The following is a 19299-nucleotide window of genomic DNA, read 5'->3' on the forward strand; positions in this document are numbered from 1 at the left end:
AATCCCAGTATTTCTCGCATTTGAATAACTGACTCAAACTGAAAGGGATGTGCAAGATATCAAACTTAATGCATTACTGATACTGCCACTGTAATTACGCCGTTGCTGATTGAAATTGCATTATTGGTAACATCCAATCTTATAAAATGAATCCTAGGTTGAAAAGCAGCCACTCACCCCTTCAGTTGAAAGGCTGATGATATGTTGATCAATTTCGTTGACTGCTATCTCTGTAATGATGCACTGGTGGCCAAGTAGCATTGCCTTTGGTTTGCTGAATATGTTAGGATTCCAAAGCCGAATAATTTTATCACAGCCTAGATTGGAGACATAGCAGTGTTTCTTTTCGATACAAATCAAGTTAAATTGGAAAAACAAAATGAACAAAAATCCTAAATAATATTCTTGAGACCAAGCCTCCAAGTTCCAGAATTTATATAGGCTGGAGGCATAGAGTCTTATTTACATTTTCTTATATAATTTGCAATTCAACAATTTCAGTTGCTAATAACTAGCTAAATTAGCATGTAGTCTCTAGGGATCAGTACCAAAGTACTACACTTGCCAACCTCAAACATTTTAGAGTGAAAGCTGTGGTAACAAATGGGTCGGCTGTGTGCCATAGTGTGAATGAGTTGTAACCAAATTCATTCTATAATAAAACATGTTATAATGCACTGTATCAATCAAACTAAAAGGACTTTTCTGACAATCCCTGTCTAAATTTCAAATTGTTTGCTGTAGTTCAGCAGCATTTGTCAACCCAATAATCCTGGTCTTCGGTGACTTAAATATGACACAAGCTGTTCCTCCATCTGCCCTGATACACAGTTGAAACAATAATGGATGTGAACTCAGTTGGTTCAAATATTTCTCAAGCCATATTTAATGTTGAAACAACTAACATGCCATCGGTTTGGCAGAAGAGATATTTTAAGACAAGATGCTGAAGAACTCAGAATTGATACTTACCCCCAGTGGCAAGGGAATTTGCTTTCACACAATAAGCAAATGTATTGATACCTCGTGGAACTGCAAGTGTTCGGATAGCCCTGAAATTGCACATTAAAATCACATCAATCATATAACATGTGCCATAGCATCTATTAAAACGCAATACACAATGTAATTTGTAAGAATGTTGCTCCATGGGTAGTGTATTGGTCAGAGCAGCAGCATACAGAGCCAGAGTTCCCTGATTTGATTTCCAGTCCATGTTGAGTTTGCAAAGTTGCATGAGGAAATAACATTGGTCCTGGCCTTCTCTCGATTAGGGAGGATAAAAACAGATAGGGATCTTGCTTCTTGTCCCTTTTCAGTATGCTCCACTGTGTGCAGTCACAGGATGGGGAGAAGTCAAGACCGGCTGTGATAATGTAATAACAATAATTCTTGCATTTTCATATAGTGCCTTTCATGTAGGGAGCATGTTTAAAAGCGCTTCAAACAATATACTGTAATGTCTAGTAAATGTGTATTTTATAAGCAAACATGGTAGGCAATTTGCAAACAAAAATGTCCCACAAGAAGAAATTAAGTGAATGACCAATTTTATTTGGAAAGTGCTTCAATACCCAGAGTGATATCTCTCAACCAGATAAACACAAAAAAAAAATAAAAGTCAATATATATGGTTTTGCTTCAATCCACTAATTGAGTTGTAGTGAATAACTCTAATTGGCAGTGGTAATAATAATAACCCTTGCATTTGATATAGCGCCTTATCACGTCTTCGAGATGTCTCAAAGCGCTTCACAGAATATAGTGTAAAGTGATTTGACTAATATTTTGTGGGCGAAATTGGCAGCCAATTGTGCACAGCAGTGTGCCACAATAGGGGATTGAGCGATCAATTTTTTATTATTATTGTTTTTAAAGAATTATTACCCCCCAGAAAAGCCATCCGCTAATCAACTAACAACCGGGTTCCTATTTAACACTCGCTTACCACACACAGAATGTTTCAAGCTATATATTTTAACAAATAGTTAAGAGAAAGAATATTCAAACCATGTGATACAAGATGACTTGACAAACAGCCAGAATGAAAGCTGAGATGTCTTACAATTTGTCAATAACTTCCATACTTATAAATTAGAGGGTTATCTTGTTCACAAATATGAAGTAATGTCATAAATGTCATCGTACAAGTATTCTGTAACATAGATTCCTCCAATGCTGGATTAAAGAATCTATAAATCAGCAAAGGGGTATTTGCAAAGATAATATTTATTGAAGATATTTAATCCTGATATTTTATGAGATTACAAAACAAACTGCTTGCAAAGTCTGTTGTGAATTTCTGGGTCAGCCCAATGTTTCTTTTCATGGACAAAATTTCAAAGTTATGTATTCGAGTCCAATTCCCTCCCAAGACTTTGTGTGAAGCAGTTCAGTATAAATTCCTACTTGGTGACCTCAAACCTCTATTGTAGATACCTATTTAGCTTTTCCTATACTGCTTTTCCCTTGTTTCCATCTCCCACTTTTGTACTGTTCAAACGAAATCAAACAGTTATTGAAGCAAGGTTTATAAGTCTTAGACAATCTCACATAATATCCTGTAATGCGAAATTGCTTTGCCTACAAAGCCAAGGTATTTAAATAATAATTTCCTTTATTCTAGGCTAGTATTATTACAGAACAAATAGTTATGGAAATCCAAAATATTGGTGACCTTTTTGTCAAATGAATAAATCATTTCAGATTATTTTTTGAAATATTATTTGAAAATGCCTTCAATCAACCTCAGATCTACATGCAGTACATTTTTTCTAAATTGATTATAAATGAAAGTTATTGAATTCACTTATATAAACAACAAACAGGCAGAGTATTCATAATATCTCAGGCCCTGCAATATAAGCGAGCGCGAAAAAATGCCTGACTGCTGGATAGTCAGGTGGCTGTTGATGCCACTTCCTACAGTTGGACACATGCGCAAGAAGTGTGACTGATGTGATTTACTTACAAAATTTACTTTGCTTCCTGCATACAGTATTTCTGTGCAGGGCACAGGAATGTTAGTGGTGGCCTGGCAACCAAGACGTGGTCATTTTCTGGCATGCAAAGCCATCTTGTCAGAGTTAGAAACAGGGTATACTGTGCTTCTGGTTAGAGCAGGTCCACAATATATTTGCGGTATTAGTGAGACACAGCTCGACCAGAGGCTATCATAATGGGGTTATCCAGTACTATTAAGACATCAAAAAAAATACCCGAAAAGTATTTTCATCATTCAATTGTTATTCTTGATCAGAGAATAAAGGTTAGATTTTACAACAGATTTTGTTGTAAAAATGGGGTTTGAAAATAGTTTCTCCTGGTGTCCTCCAAATAAACAATCCCCATATAAAATTGGTCATTCACGTCATGACTATTTATAGGACATTACTGTGCACAACTTGATTGCCATGTTCACCTTCAAATACACTGTCACAGTTCCAAATACACATCACTGTAATTTCTTGTGAAGCACCTTGAGATGACTCAATGTGATAAGGCACTATATATCGATTGCAAGGAATATTTTCATTTTTGTCTTTTCTTGAATCTATGAACTATAAGCAAGGTGAGGCATAATAAATATCCAAAGTTAAATTATCATCAAAATGTATGATTTTATATCAGCTGTCCTGGAAAGCACATATGGAACTTCTTTATAATGAATGTTATGTCGGAGTCCTGTAGCTCAGTGGTTAGAGCACTCGCTTTGCAAGTGAGAGACCTGAGTTCAATTCCAGGCAGGGCGAAACCTTGGGCAAGTTTCCTTACTCCACACGCCTAATAATAATCCCTCCAAAAAACCAAAAACATTAATAAAGTGGTCATTTTCAATCTACGACTGTTTGTGGGACATTGCTGTGCACAATTGGCTGCCGCGTTCGCCCACAAATATACAGTCAATTCACTTTACAGTGTGTTCTGTGAAGCGCTTTGGGACATCCTCCCGACGTGAAAAGCGCTAAATCAAATGCAAGGATATATATATATATATGTGCCAAAGTGTTTAAATAAATGGGAAATTTGACTACATGGCAATGCTTCATGGCCATCATTAACAAACCTTGGGCTCAGCCACTGGACTGGTAATAATACAAGAACCTCCTCCACAAGAAAAAAGACCTCTTTATACCTCGAATAATTACCATTTTTAAAAAATATATAATGTGTCCAATTATTTTTCTAATTCTCTCATCATCGCCATATTGGTGCAGCTAAAAGTGGTAGTTTTGTTTGAAAGTAACAGGGGACATTTGATAAAGTGAAATCAGACATATTAACGAAACTGTAACAGATGTGTTGTTCTGTAAATAGGATGTTTGGTACTATCCTGTCCAGTTATGGACCTCCTTTTCTGGATTTGACAGTCCATAGTTTGAGTGGCATAGCCACTGGAGTTAATATAAAGCTTATCTACCCTGAAAAAAATAATGAAGTTTCAGTACTAATTGGCTTTTTTGCAGATCGCTGAAGGAGCTGTGAAACAGACTAGTGTTTGCAGGTACTTTTTATGGGAATACATCACATCTTGTCCTTTCCTGGACATTGTACCAAGCATCAGCTGTGAGATGACACAAGATTACTAAATTTAGAAATTGCTTCAAAATCTTTAACATTTGATTAATTCACCCTCTGACAACATTGACACTGACAAGCTAAGTCACGGATATTAAATTAATTGGTTAGCCCCACCTTGTCCTCTTTGATTGATAAGACGAGCACTTAGTGAGACATGCATTAAATCAAATATTATACCAATGAACCTCCTGGATGTTTCCTTTTCACCTCCCTTTATGCTTGGTTTTACTCAAATAGCTGCAGTGGTGCAAAGTCAAAGCTTGGCAGTGATATAGAAATATGTTTTTTCTGAAATCTCTCATAGAACTGAAAATAACAGGAAAATTTACTCTTCTTTTTAATTCACAAGAATCAAATAAATTTAGGAGCACAAACCATTGTACTCTTGCAATATTTTGTATAAGAGACCTAGTTGTTTGCAGATTGCAGGACACCCTGTCCTTCATTTGCTCAGTAATAATAATATTCCTTACATTTGATATAACGTCTTTCACGTTGGGAGGACGTCTCAAAGGATAATCTGTAAAATATAGTCACTGTGTATTTAGTAGGCGACTAACCTTCAAAAAGGTGAACAGTAAGGGGTGAATAACTCCCAATCACCGGAATTTCATCTTACTAGTTTGTTATAAACATGAGTCCTGCTAGCCTGCATTCAATTACATTTCTGCTGAGGAAAGCTTTCCCACTATCAGATGAGATGAAACTGCAATGTAACCAAGGCACACAGCTGGAGAAAAATAACTGAAAATAAGCTAAACTAACTTAAAATAACTGGACTGATATCATACAGGACACAAAATAGAAGGATAATTCTGATTCTGGGATAAACGAGGAAACAACAAATAATAAAGGAGGAAACAACAAATAAAAAAATCGTATTTTCCATTTAGAATAAATTTGTGCAAGGAAAATATTATAATATGTGGGCAGAAAGAAGGATTTGTTGTGACACTACACAGTAAAATTAGTTGCACGGACAGATTATAAATGTTAAACTTTTAAATCACAATTGTGATTGAAATTCAGCATGGAAGTTTCAGTATATCCATTCTGAATTCCTAATTGGTAGTACACAACTCGCTTAATTCTAAATAATTCAGCGATTTATAGTAATAATAATAATCCTTGCATTTGATTTAGTGCCTTATCACAACAACAAAAATTACATTTGTAAAGCGCCTTTCACATCTTCAAGACGTCTCAAAGCGCTTTGCACAATACACTGTAAAGTGATTGACTATATATTTTGTGGGCGAAACATATTGTTTCAATGCCAACTTGATGACTATTATTTATTTGTACAATAAAATTCAGGTTTTGCAAACTCTGCTGGAAGCTGTGGTTGAAGAAAATAAAATATCTTCAATAAAATACAAATTTACATTTATGAAGTGAATTTCACATTGGGAGGATGTCCCAAGGTGCTTAACATTACTGGCTTGACTCTAAATTAAATCAATGTATTTAAGAGAAAACTTGATGCATACATGAGAGAGACATGAATAGAAGGGGAAAAGGAGAGGGGATCAGAGAAATGGGGGCTCATGTGGAGTATAAACCAGCAGTCTATTTACTTGCTGTACCACTGTGAAACTTTATAAGTATGCTCCAAGTCACAGTGAAGCAAGTAAAGTATATTATGATAACTTTAAGTGAATAGTTTGATAGTCCAATTCCTTCAAGATTAATAATAAGAATAATCCTTGCATTTGATATAGCGCTTTTCACGTCAAAGCACTTCACAGAATATACTGTAAAGTGAATTGACTGTATATTTGTGGGCAGCCAATTGTGCACAGCAGTGTCCCACAAACCGTCATGGATTGAAGTGACCAATTTATTATTGTTTTTTTTCTTGAGGGATTATTATGAGGCGTGTAGAGTAAGGAAACTTAATTACAGATATAGCAGAAGCCTTTTAATAGTCATTAAAATATCAACTCATTACTGTCTTATCAACCATTATCAGTCCTTATATAATTAATCGTGATTACTGTTCTGTGAATAATTATCAAATAGTTATAATATTTCACTCAATTAAGTCATATCGACAGTAGTTTTGTGAAAAAAATCTTGTGACTCACTGACAATCTTCGATTCGTTGTATGTGATCCAAGACCAGGGAGTGAATGCTGTCTGAGGAACAGGATGCAAAGCAATTCAAATGTGTGAAAAACTTCACCTTCAAAACCCATTCACTATGCAGCTTCCGGCGCATAATAGGGCTGAAAAAAGAGAAGATGACAAGAGTTTATCAAAAATTGACACTACATTGGATCAGAGGTCCAAAATCACACCTGCTTTTTTTTCCCCAACAACAATAGGAAACTAACTTCTGAGTTAATAATAAGTTGATGGTGAATTTTATTTTCCAGAAATTCTACATGACCTTAAACTTTGATAACAATGATTGTCAACGATAATTCTTGAATTTGAGAGAGCTTGTAAGGTTGAATTGTTTCAAAGTGCTTTGCGGTCAACTGCTCCAAGTGTCTTTGTATTTGTAGACAAACACAAGCAGCCAACTTGTACACAGCAGAATCCCACAAACAGCAACTTGTATTTATATAGTGCCCGTCGCACAGGATAGTATTTTGTGAGGTTTGACAGCTATTAAAATGCATTAACTGATTTGTCCAGAGGATTGCTCGCCAGGACACTGAAAAAGGCTTTAATCCCATCAAGGAATGGGACCTCCACTGGCACATCAACCAGGGCTAAGAGCTCAAGTCCTGATATGAGGCTTGAATCAACAAATAGCTGGAGAAGCTGGATTTGATTTAGTGCACATTTGACATAAGACTTCTGTATAAGTGTATTATACTCCAGTATTAGAGCTACCCAGCCAGATTAAAATATTTATTTACTAATGAGATCATGCTTTTGCTAGCAAGAACAGCCTATGTGGAATTAAGGTTTCCCCTTCTATGGTGTTCATAACTAGCCTCTCTTAATTGGAGTTTCAACTCTTTTGCCAACTCTTTCATTGTTGTTTCAGGCATGTAAGAATATCTGTGGATCACAAATGAATCTTAACTAGAAATCACAAGGAATCCACAAATATTAACTGCAGGTCACGATCCATTCATCTTTGAGTCACTCAGTTTTGCTTCTGTGCGGTTTCCATCTAGCAATGTCTCACAGCCGCCACAGGATCAGAATTTAGCTGGCATTGTTTGTCAAGTTACTATAGAGTCAAGGCACACACATAGTCTGCTCAACAAAAATCTGCTCCTTCATCTCCAACAGTCAGAGCAACAGTAGCCATTAGAGTCTTCTGACAGTGAAACACAACAAAATCATTTCATTTCCCACCTGGCTCAATCAATGCTCATTCGAAATTTATCCTAACAATCAGTGTGTTGAACAGAATCCTCACAGGTGCAAAGAACATACCAAACTTTTATCAATTTCTATTTTATATATGCAGAATAATGTGTCAATTTGGTAGGCTCAGAGGGGTCATTAGATCAATTGATTACATTAAGTACCAACGTGGTTGAAAGTCATCACAACTACTGAGTAAAGTTTCTATATATTCAGTAGGTCCTAGCTGGACAAGCAGCAGGAAAGCTTGCTATCAATGGCAAGCTATATGGTTTTAGCTGGTTAGTACCCCAATGCACACTCTGGGGTCTCCCCTAAGCCTTGACTCCTGCCAACCTGCACCAAATGCTTTCTGGAATTAGGTGAGCAGGATGTGTCCCTCCAGGGAGAGAGTGAGCATTCCATTTCAACAAACTATCTCTGGAATTTCCATGTGTAGGTGGGAATGCATGGAAATCTCAGTTTGGTTTGGATGCTCTTAATCATGGTGATGGGTTTCCGCGTGTGTCAAACCCTGGCCGACCCCAAAAACGCACAAAAAAATACGATGCTTTTCACAGTGACTAGGATTGAAATCAGTGAGTTCCTGGACTGTAATCTACAGCTCTATACACTGAACCATCCTGACTGCCATTTTCAATATGTGACTTCCAAATATCAACACACAGGGTATCACTCTTTCTCCCCTCCTCCATCACCACATATCTATAGGCAACAGGAGAAGATTCTGCCTTAGTTCTTCTTCTTAATTATCATGAAAGTCACAGATATCAATAACTAATAATCACTCAACAGTTAATAATCAATATTTCCAGTGAATAATTGTCTAGCTGCACAAGGATGAATTAATTTCACCCTGACATAATATTATGAAGCACCAAGAGCAAAGTGAGTACATATTATCATATCTCTGACATAAATAATCAATATAATGATCCTTGATTTGATACAGTGCTTGTTATGCTGGGAGGAAATCTCAAAGCACTTCCATGGATTTATTGTAAACTGTAGTGACTGTATATTTTGCAGGCAAATTTGCACATAGCAGTGTTCTACAAACAGCCATGAAGTGAAAGACCAATTTTATCTGGAAAATGATTGACCAGGATACCAGAAGGAATGTGCTTCTCTTATCAAATAGTGCCAAAGGATCTAGCCTATGCTTCGGATTTCTCCCTCGAACCGTACATACCGACGAAGGAAGCGTGGATCCAAGATCTGGGATTGTGTACCATCAGTCTCTTTGGATTTTTTGGGATTGAAGTCGTCACTTCCCAAGATGATCAGGCTCACATATCCACCATCATCACCAATCAGAATGCCATCTTCATGTAGATTTTCAGTGCCAGCCAAAGTGCAGACACAGAGTGGAATGTTTTGCACTGGCCTAAGAGTAAAATAATTTGCCTGTTGAAAAATAAAATTATCAGTTTCAGGCCATCCGTATCACTTTGCACATTTTTAATTGGGCAAAAATAAAATGAAATGTAGCATTTAATTTGTGTTACAATGGTTACATAAAGCAAATTCAAATCTTAGTTGTGACAAGTTATCCCCCTTCAGTAAAGTGGCACAAATATGCTGTGGAAATGTATGTGTTTGAGACACAAATCAACATATACTTCCTTCATGATATGAAATAAGTAGGATTATATGAAATCTGCAGCATTACTCAGATGACAGTGTGATGTAAAGTTAATTAAGTCAACGTAACACATTTTCAGTATCTGCCAATCAGCTGATGTTACAAAGACAATTTGTTTGGGTTATTCCATCTAGATTTTAAACAGGCAATACAGTTCATGCAGGAGAAGTTTCTGTCCAGAGTAGTCCCCAGATATAGTAGAAAAACATATAGGTATCTAACTAACTATCTACCTGTAATGAAGAATCCTCATAATCAGTACATTCTCAAGACTCATCTCCACAGCTGCTAAGCTGCTCCCATGACACAGGTTACAGTGAGCAGTACGGTTTGTCCTCGAATGACCCATTTAATTTCACTGGGATTGGTGCATTGAACAAGGCTGAGAGCCAATCTTGAGCCACCCAATCACAATAAAGGGCAGAGCTGGTGATGATACAATAGTTGACCAACACTGTGTTTCCCAGTAATGAGAAGTTAGACAGATATGCAGCATTTGATGATAGGATGTTGAATTACCCAAACTATTATCATGCAGCTTCAAGGTGTAGGATACAAACTAGCTTTAATTGAGTCCTGGGACCAGACAGCTGCCTACTGTCTTCAAATAAAAATAAAGCTATTAATAAATAACAAAATACAATAACAAGATTACATTTGTATAGCGCCTTTCACATCGGGAGGATGTCCCAAGGTACTGGACAGTGTACAGCATTTCAGACATGAGCTGGGGTCATGGAGTTTGGTGCGGTAGAGGACACGGGCTGCAGAGTTCTGGATTATCTGCAGCCTGTGGAGCGAGGAGTTGGGAAGCCTGACAAGCAGAGTGTTTTCATAATCGAGCCTGGAGGTGATGAAGGCATGAACAAGAGTTTCAGCGGCCTGAGGGGTGAGGTAGTGGTGGAGTCGGGCGATGTTATGGAGTGAGTGAAGGCAGAGCGGGTCATGGCTTGGATGTGGGGACGAAAAGACAGTTGAGGGTCGAACAAGACACCTGGGTTCCTGACTGGCTTGGTGAGTTGAAGTGTGCAACCATGGAGGTTGATGCTGCCAGAGCCTGAGGTGCTGAGGCGCTGGCGTGAGCCAATCAGGAGGGCCTCAGTCTTGTTCACATCCAACTGTAGGAAATTTGCCCTCATCCAGGACTTGATGTCCGACCGGCAGTCTATCAGGACAGCATTGGTCCTGGAGTTGAGGATGGAGGCAGAAAGATAGAGTTGGGTGTCATCTGCATACATGTGGAAGTTGACCCCATGTCTGCGGATGATGTCACCAAGGGGGAAGTATGTAGATATTAAAGAGGAGAGGACCAAGGACAGAGCCCTGGGGGATGCCAGACGTGATAGTGCAGGGGCTGGAGGAGAAACCGCAGCAAATAATGCCAGAAAATAATGGCAAGAATAAAAAAAAATCAGAAGGAAAAATACAAACTCTCTATGCGAAACAACAGAGCAAAGCTATCAAATGTACCTGGCTTTTGCTCTTTGGCTTATGGTCCCAAATAACAATGCTTGTTTCAGTTGTAGCAACAATTCGTTTCAGCTGATAAAGATAATCGCAGCCCGTCACCTGCGCATTTTCCTGGACAAATGTAAATAAACATTCATTTATACACCACTATTCAATTCCAAGACTGTGTGAAAGATATTGAGAATGGTTAAGTGATTACATATAATAAAATATTAAGCCTGACATTAATAACTTTCGTTTAATGTTAGGAACAACCTGATAAATGATTTAATGTTATTTTTAATTAGAAGCTACTGGAGATGTATTTTCCAATGGCTTGCATGCTTTCCGCTGGTGTTTTGTGAGCAATTGTATCGTCTTTCAGAGGGCAGGAAGCTCTGTGTTATGCATTATGTAGGAATAGCCCAAGGCTGTCATGAATCGTCGAGGAAATTACACAGCTGTAATAGTACAAACAGAGAGATCCTGCATTGTTGTGATGTACCAGCTACAAATTTATCACATTGCCAAATTAAATTTACTTTTTTAAATGTTAAAAGAATACTTGCATCTGGTATAATTCCTTAGCAAAATACTGCAGGATGCATGCAAGCCATTAGAAAATAGACCTAACTGAAGCTTCTAATTGGGAGTTTGAGCTCATAGTCTGGGCTGAAACTCCAGTGTAGTGCTGTGAGTGTACTGCATTATTGGAGCTACCATCCTTTGAAAGAATCATTAAACAGAGGTCCCATCTGCTTATTCAGGTAGTTATTAAAAATCTCAAGGCAGTATTCAAAAAGAGAAAGGAATTTCTCCTTTGGGTCTTGGCCAACAATACCCCAGATTAAAAAAAATGGTCATTCACTTTGTGGCTGTGTGAAGGACATTGTGTTCCAATTGATTGTTATGTTTTATGTAGATATGGAGGTACAAATAGTTGCACCTCTATATCTGATCAAAACACCACAGGATGCATGCAAGCCTTTGGAAAATAGAGTAACAGAAACTTCTAATTGCAACTTTGAACTCATTGTCTGGGCAAAGCTTGAGGGCACGCTGCATTATCGGAGCTACCAGCATTTCATTTAATCATTAAAAGGAGGTCACTTCTGCCTGTTCAAATAGACATTAAAGCTCCAGCTTAGCATCAAACCGCACCTCTGTTAAGTGCTTCGAGACTCTATCCTCATGAAAGACGTTGTATAAATGCAAGTTATTATTGTACAATTATTTACTCTTTAATTTTAATTAGCCAACAAAGCAATAAACTTTGATAAATACTCAGTATGATATTTATGTTTATGGCTGTCTGTGTAAACTTCTGATAACTCAACCCTGTCTTAACTTGTTACCTCGACCTGCTGTCAGTATTTCAGCTGCATCTATTTATGTATTTATACATATGCCAAACTCACCACTCTGAATAACTTGTCACTGAGCCCTTTGCGCTTGGAGTAACCAGTTATCAGGAGTTTACTGTATCTATCTGTGAATAAATGTCTCTGTATTTTTTATTAATTTAATTTGTCGAAACCTAAGATCATAACTGTGGTCGGTAATTTAATAAAGATTAATGGACCCCATAACATGTATGTACATTTTTCACTATACTGTTCAGGACTACTGTGTGGAGATTGACAAGCTGGTATGTTCTCATGACACAATGTGTGGGTTGAAGGATACTAAAACAGCAACACGACAAGCCCAGAGACTGGGCAACAGAGCGTACCCAGATTCTACTAGTTTGCTAGTTACTGGTCGGATTGAATGACTGTGCTCCATTCTAGGGTAGCTCCTCTTGTTCTCATGGTTTGGCATCTGGTTAATCTCACGAATTTGGCAGTCAGTGGGATTCTCACATGTCAGGCTGTGACTAGCTGTGATACTTCCCAGTTGCTGTAAGTTTTTAAGGAAGAGTATGTTCGTCTCTCCCTAAACACTGAACCAGTCCAAATAAAAATCATACACTGATATTAACTCTGTCAATGCTTGTCTCCTGGAATTTCAGGCCACAGTATTTCGATTGGTACGGACCCACACACTGAATGCACGTTTCTTGCTTTGCACTGAAATAGAAATCAAAGATACTTACACCAAGATGAGCATTTGATTGTAGCTTCATCTGTAAGGAAATTAAATTAAAAAACTAAAATAAAGAATGAAATTCATCAGCTAACAAAGATTCCAGCAACTATTTTTCAATCAAACATTTGTTGGTGGAATTTCCACCTAGATCGAGATTTACTCTATTAACGTAGTAATCTCCAGAAGTTGTCAAGTTCTTAAATGGAGCCTTTAATTTTGAAGCTGGTTTTCTGTAAGATTTTTGGGAACCTATGTGTATTTATGTTTCAGCCTTGCGCAGTGGTTGCACTCTTGCCTCTGAGTCATAGGAACATAGGCCAGGAGTAGGCCATTCAATCCTTCGAGCCTGTTCTACCATTTAATTAGGTCATGGCTGATCTGTATCTTAACTAATCCTTTCAATTCCAAATCAGAAGGTTGTGGGTTCAAGCACCACTTTGGGACTTGAAACCACAGTCTAAGCTGTGATGGGGGTGTGATGGGGGGTGTTGGATTGTTGGAGGTGCCAGACATTAAACTGAGGACCTGTCTGCCTGTACAGGTGGACGTTAAAGATCCCATAACACTATTTGAAAAGAGAAGGGAGTTTGTCTTTCCTAGTGTCTGGGCAAAAATTTCCCAAAATAAAAAATTGTTCACTCACTCCATGGCTGTTTGTGGGATATAGCTGTGCACAAGTGGCTGCCACATTTTGCCCACAAAATACAGAGTCAATCTACATTACAGTATATCGCTTTGAGACGACTCAATGACTCGATAAGCTGCTATATCAAATGCAAGGATTATTATTATTATATGATTAAATGGCTTGCAAACCAGGAAAATGACATGCAGAAAAAATGCAAGGTACCATCCAAACTTCATAGATGGGGAAATACAGTCCAGATTCATTAAAATGTGTTATATAACAGCACTGCTCCAATGATAACAAATGGTATGTGGAATTGGGTTGCTTCCTGTAAACTGGTCGGTTGCCACCTTATAAATGGCTTTCTGCACATTAAAAATAGCCGGTCTCAAGGTCATCACCGATGTCACTTGCTGTATGGTACAGGAATTGGTGATGCACAGGTAAACTGGCTATTATGGCTGCATTGTAAAGCAGTTTGGGATTTTATGAATTCCAACTATTGCATTATAAATTAAACTCTATTGTAATGTGTAACTCATAATCAAGACATGTTTCCAACATCAAGCCCAACCTTACCCTTCTACCTTTCTTTCTCCTGGGTGAAACATCTTTAGCAGGGTCTCTGCTTAGATTTTCAGAGTTCAAATATTAACTAGCTATTTTCCCGTTCATCTATTTTGGGACATTGCCTTTTATCAGAACGCCCCACAATCCAAAAGTAAAAGTTAAGAATAACACAGAGCATGTGAGAGTATTATGATTGCTGTTGGAATTTGGCATTCAGTTCACACAAAAAATAATTAGTGAGGCCATAAAGATGAAGAAATACTGATTTTAAAATGTATTACGGTACACCACCCAGAACAGCCTGACAGCAATGCACAAATACAAAGATTCTTTGCTGAAGTATCAGATCCATTCACAAATATTTTATCTCTACTAAAAGCACAGATTGGGAGTTAAAAATAAGACGTGACATTTGAAGCTGTTCCATGTGCTGACTGAAAAATTTGTAATCTGACAAGATTCTGGATGGTGAGATTCTAGCAAATATGTCACCAAACACAGGATATTGCACTGGTAACAATACTTCACTCAAGTGAGAGATCCATAAGTGAAAACTACGCATATTTGAAGAGAAAGTCCACCTAGATTTACTATATGTAGCATTTCTGAGCGTCCAGAGTTTGCCAAATTCTTAAATAAAACCATAATTTTGAAGCCAGTCTTCTAGAAGTTTATTTAAAGACAGAAACAACTTCAAAGCTAGGAATGAATTCAATAATTTGTGAAATCCTGGGCACTATAAAATGTTGCTTAAATAAAGTAATCTATATCCAGGTGGCATTTCCAGCTGAATATATAGGATTACACAAGAATTTAGGAATGGTAAAAGGTCATTTGGCCCATCGAGCCATCCAATGTAACAGACCATTCTACTATTTCCCTGACTTCCATTTCCTTTTGGTTTCAAGAAGGAAGTAGACGGATATGTGTACATATAAGGCTTCAAGGGGTATGGAGATAGGGCAGTGCAGTGGCAGTGAACAACTAACTTGTTCTGATGCAGATTCAATGGGCCGAATGGCCTCCTTCTGCACTGTAAACTTCTACAATTCTGATGTGGAGTTCTGTAGTTCAGTGGTTAGAGCACTCGCTTCACAAGTGGGAGACCAGGGTTCGATTCCCGACAGGGCGAAACATTGGGCAAGTTTGTTTCTTCCACATGTTTCTGTAAGTAGGAACCCGGTTATTAGTCGATTGGCGGATTGCTTTTCCGGGTTTAATAATTCCTTCCCCCCAAAAAATAATAAGAATAATTTGGTCACTTAATCCACGACTGTTTGTAGGACACTGCTGTGCGTAATTGCCTGCCGTATTTTGCCCACAAAATGTACAGTTAATTCACTTTACACTATATTCTGTGAAGCGCTTTAAGACATCTAAAGATGTGATGAGGTGCTATATCAAATGCAAGGATTATCATTATTATTATTGTTATTCCTTGCCTTCTCACTGTAACCTCACCATATCTCTACTTTCCAAGGGGATCTATTTGTTTCCTGAATCCTTAAATTGACTTATCTATGCAATTCATTCCTGCATACATCACTGGTACCATGCTTTCTTGGATAGCTCTGGGTTATCTGGGTTACCTAACCAGCAAAGTTAAATGTAGCCTCTCCAAGGTATGCCATTGCCCTGCCAATTACATACAGCACTAGTGTAGCATGACAGCTGAGAGCACAGATCCCAGCAATACACCAGATATAAGACTTCATTGCTACATATAATCAGTAATAAATATTTTCTTTTGGAGAGAGGAAGGAAAAATACTTTGAATATCAATTATTTAAAAATCTTCCTCTCTAAATCAATCTCCAATCAATAATCCCATCAAGTTAAAGGAAAGAAGTCTTGAGGTATCGTAAGAGGCTTCAACTCAAAGCCTCTCCTAGAGTAATAGTATTTTATTATAACATGATAGCTCAGATAAAACAAGTGCACAGCGTGATAAAGCAATGCGAAGGCTAATAATGAAATATCTAGCCATTTCTTCCAAAGAAAATAAATCTCTGCAGATTAATAAGAAATGGATTAATTTAGAAAGCAGACTGGGATAAGATAAACAAATCTCAAATAATTTAGGAGTCCCTAAAAAGCAGAGGCAAATATTCCAAAGGTTACCTGATTCAGAATCTTTGAACCCAATAAGGTCATTATACTCCAATACAGTGTTGGGAATATGCTATATTGTCAAGATGTGTCATCCTTCTAATGAGATGTTAAACCAAGGTCCGATTTACCTATTCAGGTGGATTTAAAGATTCCATGACACTATTTGAAAAGAAAAAGGAGTTTCTCTCTGTGTCCTGACCAACAATCCTCAATATAAAACACTGGTTATTAACTTAGTGGCTACTTGTTCATTCACTTCATTGCATGGCACAAATTGGATGTCATGTCTATGAGTACACAATCTTTAGGGAAACATTGTGAAAGTCTTTTGAGATGCTTTCAGCTCTGAGTAAAGGCAAGGATTGTTCTTATTATAGCAACAAATTCCATTATCCTCAAGTGGAATAGAATACAATATCAAATTACATTTGTATAGCAGAATAGAGGAAAGGAGGAGAAACAAGATATACAATTAACCATATGCAACTATATTTATCTTTGCAAGCCTAACATTTTCGGACATGAGACGAAACACAGCCAAAATGATTCCCAGAAGAAATGGAAATCTAAATTGAACCCCTCAAATTCCTGGTTAAGGTATTTGGATCAGGGAAAGAAAAAAAAAGCACAGTTCATACTCTCATGTGGCAAATTGTCCAGGGGCGGAATTTTGTTTGTTGTATGCAACCAAATTGTCTGCGGTTCTTCTCTGCATAGCCTTTTTTCATCTAACAACTGAACCTTGATCTAATGTAATATACACTTATGCTGCTGCTGTCACCAAATGACAATTATACACATGAAATTGCATGTACCTAGGCATTTATTGCCAGTGATTCATCACAGCTAGACTGTTTCCACTTATTAAGTTTGATCAAAGTCCAGCAAGGCTTTATTAGGTTACTGAAATGATGGATCAGTGTCGACAGAGATCTTTGAGTATGCTTTTAAGTTATTACATAGACAATTCTCCTGGTCTCTCCTGCTCCACAATTCACAAAATTCAACTAATTCAAAACTCCGCCACTCGCATTCTCACCCGCACTAAACCCCATACCTTCATTACCCCAGTCTTTGTCAAACACGATTGGCTCCCTGCCAGAGTGGATCGATTTCAAGATCTTCAATCCTAAATCCCTTCATACCCTGCCAGCCCCCTCACTCTCCAACCTGCTCTCTCCCCACCCTACTACCCGCTGCCTCCACTCGACTGATTCCGGCCTCCTCCTTGTCTCCCGGACGCTCCTCCCCACTGTTGGTGTCTGTGCTTTCAGCCACTACGCCCTGAATCTGTGGAACTCTCTCCTTCAATCCCTCCCCATTTTCAGGTCGCGCTTGAAGACCTTACTCTTTAACCATGTCTACGATCACCTTCCCCCTCCCCCTGGCTTGGCATCAGGCTCCAGCATTGTTAAGTGCTCCGAGATGCTGTCCGGCTTGAAGGGCACTATATAAATGCAAGTTGTTTTTGTTGATGGATATACAAGAAACCTTTTACTACATTTATTTCTCTAAAGAATCAAGGTTTTGATGACAGGAAGTTCAGTATTATTCTGGTGAAATCCAATTTGAATTGATAAATCAATGCATAATGAGCATTTGCACCAAATGCTTTGATGGCTTTTAAATGCTCCTTCAGGAAACCAGATGACTCACTAACTTATCAAACTTATTGAAAAGCTTTTAAAGTCTCATTTCTCAGGACAAACGTTCCTCATCACAATGAGCACAATGTTTCATTTTCAAATTGCAATGACTATCACATCCCTGGATTCTCCTGTAACCTACCAACCCAGCCACAACCTCCACTGAGCAAAGTGCCTGTTTCATGTCTCCTGCATGATTCACCCCACCATCGGTGGCAAACATTCAGCTATTCTGTTTCCTCTCTCAGTAACTGCATCCTCGGAGTCACTCTGCTTCTCTCCTCCCTTCCCACTTCAGATCTTTCTCTCGAATCATGCTTTCATTCAGGTTTCCTCCCACCCTACTCAACTCCTCTACCCCTACTGTCACCTTGAGTGCTCGGTCAACTATGTGAAGCTTTGAGATGTCCCTTTGATGTGAAAGGTGCCATATAAATGTAAATTGTATTGAAATGTAAGTTTCAGAATAACATTTCTGCAGGTCCTGAGTGATGGTGCAAAGAAGAAAACAATGCTCTCGCACAAATCCCTGCATCCAGCAGGATGTGGGGAAATTACTAATTAATATTGGTTTAACATTGGACAGAAAATGAAGGAATCAAATGAGAATCAATGAGTGATTTAAATACCACAAAGACTGACTGAAGAAGCAGAATCTGACTGGACGAATTGAAAAATGAATTCAGAGACAGGAGGACTCAACCCGACACTGAATAGAAGGTCAGTCTATACAGGACAGACCGACAGGCATCACGCAGATAGATCCCCAGTGTCAGCTGTACTGTGACGGATGGCTTTCCCCAAGCATTGAAACAATGAGATGGGAAAAACAACGAATGTAGAGGAGCCTATGGGGTGGGTGATGTTTTGTGTGGCAGAGATTTAGTACATTTTGATGTGTTTGGTGGCCTGAGTTTCACATAATAAGCACATATAGTCAGAAGTTCATGAATTAATGTATATAATGTTATTGATAGATTGATTACAAATACTGGGATGATCAGCAGTCTATGATACCCTACAGGGGGAGAAGCCAATAACAGCCAATAACAAGCAAAGAGGGGGAATGAGAATTGTTTTACACAGAGATTTATCAGGAATTGGATAGTTCTGAAGGGAGCTATGGTTGTGGCAGAATCCAGATTAGCTTTCAATTGGAACCACATATACATCTAAGGTGCTCCAGGACGCTACCCCACGTGAAGGTCACTTTATAAATTCATGTTGTTGTTGTAAACCGGAAAAAACTT

At 38.1% G+C, this 19299-nt stretch overlaps 1 protein-coding gene across 1 annotated transcript in view; it reads right to left on the bottom strand.

The window, feature by feature from the left end:
- LOC103178966 (WD repeat-containing protein 64) overlaps positions 1–19299 on the bottom strand; it is an 85201-nt gene that overhangs the window by 52405 nt on the left and 13497 nt on the right. Inside the window, exons 6-10 of the mRNA XM_007893985.2 lie at positions 11027–11137; positions 9104–9318; positions 6669–6809; positions 973–1052; positions 178–317 (exon numbers count right to left, since the gene is read on the bottom strand). Of these exons, the coding sequence (XP_007892176.2) occupies positions 178–317; positions 973–1052; positions 6669–6809; positions 9104–9318; positions 11027–11137 (687 nt within the window). The remainder of the gene's footprint in view (positions 1–177; positions 318–972; positions 1053–6668; positions 6810–9103; positions 9319–11026; positions 11138–19299) is intronic.

This window comes from Callorhinchus milii, unplaced genomic scaffold, assembly GCF_018977255.1.
Source record: "Callorhinchus milii isolate IMCB2004 unplaced genomic scaffold, IMCB_Cmil_1.0 Scaffold3, whole genome shotgun sequence".
In the NCBI taxonomy this organism is placed as follows: Eukaryota; Metazoa; Chordata; class Chondrichthyes; order Chimaeriformes; family Callorhinchidae; genus Callorhinchus; species Callorhinchus milii.